At 38.4% G+C, this 11,014-nt stretch overlaps 1 protein-coding gene across 6 annotated transcripts in view; it reads right to left on the reverse strand.

Annotated features, from left to right (window-relative positions):
* The window catches only part of NAA16 (N-alpha-acetyltransferase 16, NatA auxiliary subunit), a 78,872-nt gene that overhangs the window by 66,092 nt on the left and 1,766 nt on the right, over positions 1 to 11,014 (reverse strand). For all 6 annotated transcript variants that reach the window (XR_008820462.1, XR_008820463.1, XM_056329904.1 and 3 more), the window contains exon 2: positions 226 to 310. Coding sequence is in view for 4 of the 6 variants with exons in the window: in XM_056329904.1 (XP_056185879.1) it covers positions 226 to 310 (85 nt within the window). In the remaining 2 variants the exon portion in view is untranslated. The remainder of the gene's footprint in view (positions 1 to 225; positions 311 to 11,014) is intronic.

Genomic DNA, 11,014 nt, shown 5'->3' on the forward strand with positions numbered 1-11,014 from the left:
TTGATCTTCATCATCCCAACACACAGGACTGTGGCTGAGCTAGGGTGAAAACTTGGGTCTGAATGCCCAAAGACTGGAAATCCAGAGTAATTATTCAGTCCTAAGGACAATACCATACCCAGCAACAGGCTCCTTTCCCAATAGTACAGAATTGGCTGATTATACATTTTAGCTCATGACAGGGGGCGGGGGAGGGGGGAATCAATCTTTTGAGTCTGCAGTTACCTCCATGTTCAGCGAATTTCGGATTAGAGAGGATCATCTTGCAGAACTTGAGTCCATTTTTGTACTGTTTTTGTTCATAACATTTCTGGAAAAGAGGTGGAATACGATCACTGAAATGTATTTTAAAAACAGAGTACCTTAACATACTATTAAAAATGCAGTAGCTCTTTTCAGTAAGGCATGGTAATCAGATCACTAACAAGCTCTATTTGAATATGACAATTTATACTACATTGCCTTTTTCCAGCATTCAGAACAGTATCTGCCTTCATTTACATAAAGCCAATGCTCTACTTCATGGTCTCCTTTTTATAAATTGGTAGTACCTTTTCAAGCAGAATAGGAAAGTCAAGTAGGAATATCTACTTCGATTCTGAAATTCTAAGGATAGAGTACCAAGTTAGAAATCTTGACTCAATAGAATTTTTGAGAAGAGTAGTTACTCTTAAGAAGTCTAGACACTCCTTTCAACATCCCATTTCCCTGGCCTAGTGACCTTCCAGAGTAAGAAATCTCAGATAGAAAAGACTTTCCTTGTTGCCAGTGTAGACATTTGAGAGGAAGAGAGATGAAGTAGGATAAATCTATCGTAACCTCAAAAAATCTATATACAGATATCCAGGGAGGGAGAATTTACCTGGGCATTAAAAAAATTATTTAATTTCTAGCTGGAACAGTACAACTAAGGGCTACTTTTAGATTTATTTAGAGAACCATTTACCTAATCACTTAGTAAACTGGCAAACAATGCAGTTCAACTGTGGAAACACAAGGAAAAAAACAACATGTGAACCCGAGTCCCTCTTCTTCCTTTTAAAGATACTACCTGATGTTTATAAGTCAGTAAGGTCTTAGTAATTTACATTGATTACTGATCACTACAGTTAATCACTTTAAAACATATTTAAAATATACTTAAGCCAGTTAAAGGCACGCTTGTATCAATTGCGGTAAGCATGAAAGTTACTTAAGCTCTTTAGCTTGAGGAGAAATACCCAAAAGCAAACCAGGCTTAACCTGGCACTATTTTCAGTTAAAAGGTGTACTGTCCTCCTGTAATTTAGACAGTTTCTCCTGAGAATAGCTGTCATTTCAGTTATGTGCTTGAGTACTTTTAATGGTCTCTCATAGATCACTCCCACTCCATCAATCTTGCAAGACAGAGGTAAAGTTTCTGTTAAATTAATGCAGAGTGTAGTAACTCCTTTGCAGTCATAACGTATCACAGAATCACTCCCCAGGGTACAAGCAATACAGAAACATGCCTATGTTCACTTTTGGGGGAATTGGTTAAGGCGTCAAAACAAGGGTCCTCCTCCAGTCTGTGGGAAAGGACTTAACCGCTGACAATTTAAGTCTTGGTTGCCTGAAACTCAAAATACTTGCAGTTAACCATGAAAGTGGGGACTAAATCACAGAATAATTTAGGTCAGCAGGAACTTTTAGAGGTCACCTAAATCACCCCTCAAAACAAAGGAGAGCTAACCTTGATGTATCAGGTTGCTCTGCCTGGCTGACTTCTGCCAAGATGGCCAGGGAGTTCCCAGAGGCAAACGGTTAATTACCACAGTATAAACAACAGCAACAAAAAGATTTGAAAATTTTTAACTGAGAACTAGTATCCACATGCTTATCTAAAATAACCCAGGTTGCAGAAAAACTTGGGAGTCCCCTCTACGAGAAGGTCAAATTCTCACATTCATCTATTTTTTCCTTCTTAACATAAGATGCTTAGTATCATTTTTAAAGAATCATAAGATACCACCAATGCTCTAAAAAGCTTTCTAAATTTATTCAGGTATGCCTAAAAAAAAAAAGCAACAGAACAGTGAATGTTCATCTACAATTCTACAACTCTTGCAATGTTGAGTGAAACTCCAAATATACAGCAATGCCTAATCATAGAACAGAAGCTATTTGAGTCAAGTGTGCACTTAAAATAGATTAACTACTTGAGGAAATCATATCTGTTATCCTTGTTCTGACATTTTTATCTTACAGAGTTCAGTCTCAGACCTAGAATAAGAACTGAGCTTATACAGTTATGGAGAAATCCAAGATTTTTATAAGACAAAAAAATCATATTTTCCAATGGCCAACAGATGTACGGAAGAGAGAAGTTAATGCTCTCCACCAGAAAAGAAGCACAAGTTCAACATTCACAGTTGGCTGGCTTGCTGACAGAAAATCAGCATGCTTGCACTTGTCAGTAAACAAGTTAGCTTAAAACCAGACAAATCACAGCATTTCTTGCCCAGCTGCTAGTTACTAGACAAAAGAGGGGCTCACTACAGAAAGGTAGTGAATCAGCAGGAAATACAACTTCATGTAATTCCTTTGCTTATGGATCAAGCCTTGCTCTTTAGTCAGAAGGAGACTTCCCAGCCCCGCTCCCTCTGAACACACACACACACACACAAATGCATTTTTAAGTTATATATTCTAATACATTGGCTTAAATGTATACCAATATAAAAGGACTTTGCTTAGCAATATAAGTTGATTCTCATCATCAGCATACACAGATACACCAAAATACTTAGGTTCAGTTACATGAACAAGCCTGGGGCATTAGAGTATCCAAACTTCATGAACGGACCACTTTTAAACTTGTCTGTCCAAAAACTGTGAATAAGCACACTGTGCTCCACCTGTATCTTGTTTACAGGAGACCAGAGTTTGATGCCATGTGATACCATCTCATTTTGTAGTACAGATGGGAATTTCATAGTTGAAAAACCTGATGTCACCATGTGCATTCTAAAGTCTTGTACTACTCAGGAGAAATACAGCTGAAGTGTATTCATTAGTACCTGTCCCACTGCCATTAAGCCTTTGGTATATTAAAAGCCTGAGCTAATATGCTGTGTTGGGGATTATTTTGGTTTTGTTTTGGGGTTTGGGTTTGTTTTTTTCTTAAACAGCTTTATCTGTTGTGTTTAATGTGAGGCTCCCCACCACCCTTCCACAGCAATAATTCCCTGCTAAAACTGAAGCCAAATCACAAGTGTTTACACACTCAAAATCTCAAATGGGAGATTCTGGCAAGGCCAAAACATTACCCAGAACTTCTGCTACCAGGTATTTCTGCAAGGATGTTACCTCCTCTAGCACACACCTTCTCCTGATTTGTTCCAACATTAACTCAAAGATACAATTACCTATGTTCTTTGCCACAGAATTAAGCTAGACATCTTACGAACTTTCAGTTAAGTATCAAGTGCCTTTACATAGAGGTTGAATAGGCACAGCATCTAGGAAGTAAATGTAACTGTAAAGGTAAAAAATACTAGTAACAAGGATATAACAATGAAGAGTAAGAGTGGATTTCAATCCTACATTACAGTGCTCTGCTGCTTCTATTTAAGAATGCACCATTCACAAATTGTGATTTATTTTTTGTGTGATGCCATCTTTCACAGACTGTACCTCCCTAGATAAAGCATTTATCACATAAAAAAAGTCTTGTATCAAGAGAACAGCCATGAGCTGTAACAGAGCTGCAGCTAAGTAGTTCAGTCCAACTGAGACACACTGTCCAGTCTCATGGTGAGCATGTGTAATAGGGGCTTACAAGAAAGATGGGGGGTAAAATTTTTAGTGGGGCCTGTTGCAACAAGAAAAGGGCTAATGGTTTCAAACTAAGAAACTACATTCAGACTAGATATAAGGAACATTTTTTTACAGTGCTGGTAGGGGAACAGGTTGCCTAAAGAGGTGGTACATGCCCCATCCCTGGAAACATTTCAGGTCATGCTGGACAGAACTCTTAAAGCACCCTGATCTAGTTGAAGATGTCCGTGCTTATTGTGGGTGTGGAGGGTGGACTAGGTAACCTTTAAAGGCCTTTCTAACCGAAAACGTTAATTTTTGTGTAATTATCTTTAGTAATAATAATGCAATTTGGAAGTTGGGATTTCGTTGTCTCTTGACAAGAACTTGTCCAACAGTAAGTGTAAGTGGCAGTCGATTTAACACTATTCTCAGATCCCACCTGTGCAGACCACATTCTGTTAATGCAGGTCTGCACATCTATAGCCTCACCAGAATCACGCTGGACCATCAGAACCACCAATAATTAAAAAAATTTCTACCGATTTAACTACTTCTAGGTAGTGAATAAAACCAGCTTCAAGCTTTATTAGAACATCATTTATTTATGTTTTCATCTTCTCTGCTACTGTACTTCCATATAAGCCTGCCTGTAGACCTCTCAGCGCTCAACAGTTTCAACACTCTTCTTGCCAGGCAGTGTCTTCTCTCTTGTTGCCATGACTCTGGTGCAAAACTTTTCTTTTTTGGCAACACTTAGGAGTCGTTTAAACAAAATTGTAATCCTATGTTCTCAGTGCTTATATCTTCAATTTTTTTTTAAATGTTTTTTCTGCTGTGTAACACCGATGGGAGGTGCTGGGTAAGGAAGGAACCCAAGGGCTAAATGTAGAACATCAGAGCCTAGAGAAAAGGACAAAGCTTATACATCAAGCCTTAGGGAAAGAAGGCTAGAAATGCCACAGTGGTGACCAAGTTCAGCAATAAAGAACCATTAGAAATTATCACTGACTGCAGTTCTTACCAGCAACTTTTCCTGGGAGCTATCCGACAAGTATTTAGGGGCTGTTATTAATACACATTTCTGACCGAAAACAGGCACAATCAATACAGGAACACCAGCATACTGTCAGTATTACTCTTAATTGGCATTTAACATCTGGACCTTTTAAAAAGCCTTCCTTGTTTTATTGCACATCTATAAAATAATGTCATCTGCATCTACAGACAACTTATTTCATCAACTGCTGTGAGAAACATAAGATTGTCCAAGTACCTTAATCAGATGTTAGGCAGAACTCAGTATGTACAGTTCCCATGCTAACAAATTACCAAGTTATTCACCAGTTTGATAGCAAGGTGTGACACCATCTTGTTTGAATGACATATGATTAAGACCCAAAAGAGTTTAGCATTTGTGTTGGAAATGCTCCTTGTACGATTAAATACTTTTATAATTTGCAATGCTGATACTGGAAAAGTGTCTGATATTAAGTTTCAGAGGCAAGACTAGGGACTTCTGCATGAGGTCCCCCAAACAGCAACCCTCTCTCCACACCAATTTTAGTTCACTGATGTTTGAGAAAATTGATAGAAGTACCAGCTGGAAGGAGCTTAAACTCATGGAAAAGGTCATTATCACTTCCCCATTCTCACAGCATCTTAGATTTCTAGTCGCAGAACAACCCTTCCAAAGTATCAACAAGTTCAATCCTTTTTACCCCAAGGCGCTACTGGTATTTAACATATGCATGACCAGCCCTGCTCTCTGCTGGTAAGAGTGGTTAACCTCACCACCCGAAATAAAAAAAAAAAAAAAAAGACAATGAAGACAACCTAGCTCCAGCCTTACTGGCTTCAACTGTCAAAATGGACAGGTCACACAGTTCTACCACAGACCTAGGGACTTGGCAATGCAGAACAGTGCTTAGTCAGACCACAGATTGATTGTGCACAAAAGAACAAGTGGCCAGTAAAATCTAAGCTTTCATTATCACAATTCTCTGTATACATTTTTTCCTTTAACCAGCTTTTTCCAATTATTTAAGTTCAAATCTACAGAGTACGCAAAACATTTCTACCTGCATACAGTAAATTGTAAACACTGCTTTTTGTATTCTTTACTGTTGGCAAAATAAAACTGATAATGCATTTGTTATTGGAAAGAACATGTACAGTAAGAACGTTGTTTCAACATTTGTCAGAGACATATTTAACAACCCTATAAACTATGCCTCTTTTAAAAGGGGAAGCTTGCCTTAGATTAAGACCTAGTCTAATTCTGCACTGTGCACACACACTCAATACTGAATCCCTAGAATATTCTTTGCTTTGAAGGGGCAGAAACAAGAGAATATGCAGTAGCAAGAGCTCTTTGCTTACAAGTACTTCACATCTGTAGCTTCCTCATTATTTGATTTAGTAGAGTTCCCTACCATTTATGAACACATGTATACCTTGGCAAAGCAGAAACCATAACAGCAACACTAGAAATCAGACTAGTCATAGCCCCGTCATAGATTTTGAACCAGTTTTTAATCTGCACTTTGTGTAGAAGTACTGAAGAGACCAATCTGCCACATCTCCTGGGATGAAACTGCAGCTTGCCTAGCAAGAACTCAGACTGAACAGGCACTCCACAAACTAGTGGAACTGCATCTGTAAGCAGTTAAGCAAATGAAACTATCAACATCAGCACTGTTTTGTGAAACCCAATACATACACACGTAAGTCTCAGGCTTCAAAAAAGTTTATGCTTATTTAGACACCTTGAAGCAAGTTAAAGGCAATTACCAATGTAAGTCTTAACTGCTAACTTCACCTCAATCAACATTCTGTAAGATTTCAGTGATTCAGATTAAAGTGCTGCATAAATCATAATAGATCAGGACAGAGATCAGACCCACCTGGTACAGGCTACTAGAGGTGAGATATAAGTGTTAAGATGCATAGGGAGAGGCTTATGGGTAAGACAAGCATTATTAACAGTTCCCACCAGAATGTTCTCAGCCTCCCGTTATCTGTGGGTTCAGCAATCCTCTGAGCCAAAGGCTGTATCTTCACACACACACCCTGTAGAGCCTAAAAACTTTTCATGGTTACTACATCTTGCAGCAAAGGGTTCCACTGTAACTTCTTTTTTAAGAACTTCTTATTTGAAGCCTGCTACTTTGCAGCCACCACTCTTACCAAAATGAAAACTAGGCATGATAGTTCAAAAACAGGCAAGTCCCTACTTAACTTCTCCAGATAGATAGTAGATTCTGAAATTACAAGCTATTAAGTTCTTTCTCCTTTAAGAAAGTGATTTCATATTTGCATCCTTCTTCTGAGGAGGCTCAAGGGCAGGGGAAACAGCAACACACACAGCATTGCAAACATAGACTTGCAGTGTACTTGAGCAGTGCCATACCAGCATTTTTCTTTTCCCAGTATTCACCAGTTTTCAACTACCGTACAAAGAAACTGTTTTAACAGAACTTCAAAAATCCCTAAAAATGTCAAATCTAAGGGGCAATCTAGCTCACAGTCCATGCTAGAAGTACATTAAATTAGGATTTCCAAGTCTAACATTCACCTACAAACAATTTTACTTGCTATGACTCAACTTACTCCAGAAACATGAAGTATTTTCAGGTGGCCTTCACTCTTGTGCCATGAGCAGTTTAGCACAACTGAACTCACCTTGCTATTCATCACTTGTTCTGTTCAATATAGCCACAGGCAATTAAAAAGTTCCAGCACAAAACACAATGGGACTTAACTCTGGAAGTTATCATATACAGGAACTTGCCTTTAAAAAAAAAAAAGTCCAGAGTGAATAAAACAACCAGTACCATTCCACGGAAGCCTGCTTTATGAGCCTTTCACCATGACATTTATGAATTTTCAAAAATTAAAACAGGAATATTTATTTGGGATGAAGTGTTACCCAAATCAGACTCCCTCAAATCACTGACATATGTGAAACATTTTCCCTTACGAGTTTTACTGCCTCTTACCTTTAGTCTATTATCCATTTGCCACAATTCTGTTATTTTAGTAGTTTGCAGCTGGCCAGGCACCCTCACCACCTCTTTTGAGAGTTAGTACCAAGGAAACAGCCTACAGTCATCCTATGCTGCCCCTCCTTTAGCAGCACCACACCACAAATCAGTCTTATTAGTTACACCAGAAGATTTTTACTGACAGCTCCATATACCTATCTTTAAAGGAAGGGATCTTTACCACAGACTTCAAATTTCCACTACTCCATTAGTGGATTACAATGGCTACCTCTATGTTATCAATCTGATTTGGGAGGCATTAATTAGCCCAGATTCATGTGTTCCCAATTATTGAATTTAATACCTTAGTAACTCCCCCACATCATTACTAGGAGACTATTTGCATGCTTATAATTATTATTTCATTAAATAAAATTTAAAAACCTTTAAAATTTTATGAATAAGAATTAGTTTAACTCCTACAAGCACTAGCATATTTATCTTTTATCAAAGGAAGAATCTTTTAAGATTATTGTAGAAGTCAGGGAACAAAAAGGACGCCACAGAGAAGCTGAACTCCTCAGAGACAGGGCACTTCAGATAATTTCTAAGATTTCCTCACCCAAAAAAAGTGCAAGATGCACACCTGAATAAACTAAGCAGCAAGACACTACTATAAAGGGATACACTTTGCAGACTTCCTGTGTTTAATTACTTGAAGTCAAACAAGAGTAAATGACTAAACTGGTCTCAGCAAGTGTAATGCCTTGTACCTGAACAGATACAAGGACTTATCTCCCACATACCAGGATGAAATACTCACAGGCTAGCCGTTCCTCAAGGGAAATAAATACATTTGCAATTAAAGCAGCAAACCTTATTTTATGCAACAACAATATGTTGATTTCACTAAGAAATCAAAGGATTAATTATTTACAGGCATGATACCATTCCAAGTTATATTAGGTATCAAACAAACAGCAGATAATACCTTACACTGTAATGCCAGGCAGACACCAGCAGTTATTACAAGACCCCAAGCATTTCTTAAAAACAAAACTGATTTGACAAGTAAGCTATGAAAGTATGACAACCCCATGGCCTTCCTCTAAAGCACTCATAAGGATTACAGAGCTGATCTGATTCTATAATGTCAAAGATTAAAACTAATTGTAAGATGAGACATACTTCATAATCTGGGTTCTCAGGTGGAGAAAAAATAAAATTAAAGCTGCTTAAAACTGAAACATACTCTGAAGGCAAGCTTACAACTCAGTTTTAAATACACAAAATAGAAGATCTGCCTAAGCATACTGTAAGTAAACTTAAAAATGCATCTTGTTAACACTGAAGTTATCACATGTACATGTTTATTTTAGATTGCATCTGCCCCATTCACTTAAAGCCACATGAGCTGAAGACCGATTTTAAGTGACAAGAAACACAAAAGCATTCCTGTATTAATTCATCTTTATGGATGCCGTTCTCTTTCCATGAAGGGGGAGCCAGGAAGCTTTCAAACACTTCCTCCATGCTGAGTGACTCAAGAAGTGAAAGAGAAGAGCTTGACCCCACCCTTCCCAAGCAACATCACACCTGTAAGCACCATCAGAGCTTCCAAGGGAAGAGCACCAGTCTGAGAAAAAGCCACTGTGGAAGAGTGAAAGTAGGGCTTAAGAAACAGACCTGGAAGTCAAGACAGCAAGAAATATGAGCGCTAGCACTACCTTACAGCAGTACTGAGAAACTAAGACACTATTAGGTATGCTGCAATTGCTCTTAGTTCCCTAATAACATCACAGCTAGTTTTAGGTCAGCTTGTTCAACAACTGCTAAGCATGCAGGCACATAAATTGATATGGCTTAAAGATGATTTACTCAGCTTCCTGAGCAGACTTCACAGCTTACATGAACTCCATGAGACCACACTAGTTTGGGCAGCTCGCTAAGCTTGGTCTGCTGTTAACATGGTCACCTTGTTCAGACTTTGATAACCTGTCTCACATGTTACATGCACACATCAAGGCACCAACTCCTAAGTAGTTTTCGTGATCTCCAAATGAGTTTCCCATTTTGTAATTGCTAATTCTCTGCAGTGTGCTTGTAAAAATACTTTTAATATATGAGCACAGTTTCCTCACATCTGTTCCAAGTGATTAAAACTTGGAAGGTCTTATTATACAGCCTCCCACATACACACCCCACCTCCAATTTTTAAAATGCCCACAGCATCCCTAGTAATTTCAAGTATTCTGGCAGTGCTAAAGTAGGCAAGAGGCACTTCCATTAAAGAGCTTTTAGCACTACGAGCTATACTACTACACTAAAATACTCTGAAACATGTCATGCAACTGAAGGGTTCTGTCTGTACTACACAGACATTAGTATTGCAGAAAAAGTGCACCACTAAGCCAAAGCTAGCTAGAAAAAAATAGTACAAAAATCAAGCTTCAAGACTTATTAATCTATGAAGTAGCAAGCCAAGAAGTAAACGTTTGTGATTAACACCAGGAACTGTGACTAGTTAAACTTCCTGAAGGCTGAGAAATTCAGATTTCCTGAGAATTTTACTCCTGAAGTAAATTTCTGTATCAGCTTCATTGAAGTTTTATGCACCTCTTTTCCTCCCCTGCTTCATACAAAAACAAATGTCTAGAAAAGCTCTTCTCTATTTCAGTTGAAAAAGCTACAAAGTGACTGCTACTGTGAACTTGTTTGCTACTAGTAAGAATAATCACTTAACTGTTCTAATATTAGTCATTTATTTTTAGCAGAGAGAAAGAGGAGTGCTAGAATGACTTACTAAGATGCATACCATAGGCATGCAGTAAGCAACACATCACCATTAAGAACCATGAAGTCTTTCTAAAAACTGCATACTACCCAAAGCAGGTAAAAGGGAATGGCTCTGAAGCACCTGCTGAAATGAACCAGCTACATAAGAGTACACAGGCGTTACACGTCATTTATCTTGAGCTCAGCTTCCTGAAGCCAAAATGCCCACCTCTCAACCACAGAAGTATTGAAAATCACCTAACAAATTCTGATATAACCGAAGAAATTTGTGCCAGCCAACAGATTATGATCGTGCTGCAGAGACCTGCTCTGCCTGCAGACTAGCAACTGGCACAAAATACCTCGACTTTGCTGAGGCTCAAACTCACACAGATTACTATCACATGGAAAAAGTTCACAAAAGGGGAAGCCTGGTGTTTTGGTGTGGGTTGTACTTTTATCGGGGGGGGGAGCTT

Source organism: Falco biarmicus, chromosome 2 (genome assembly GCF_023638135.1).
Source record: "Falco biarmicus isolate bFalBia1 chromosome 2, bFalBia1.pri, whole genome shotgun sequence".
Lineage (NCBI taxonomy): Eukaryota > Metazoa > Chordata > Aves > Falconiformes > Falconidae > Falco > Falco biarmicus.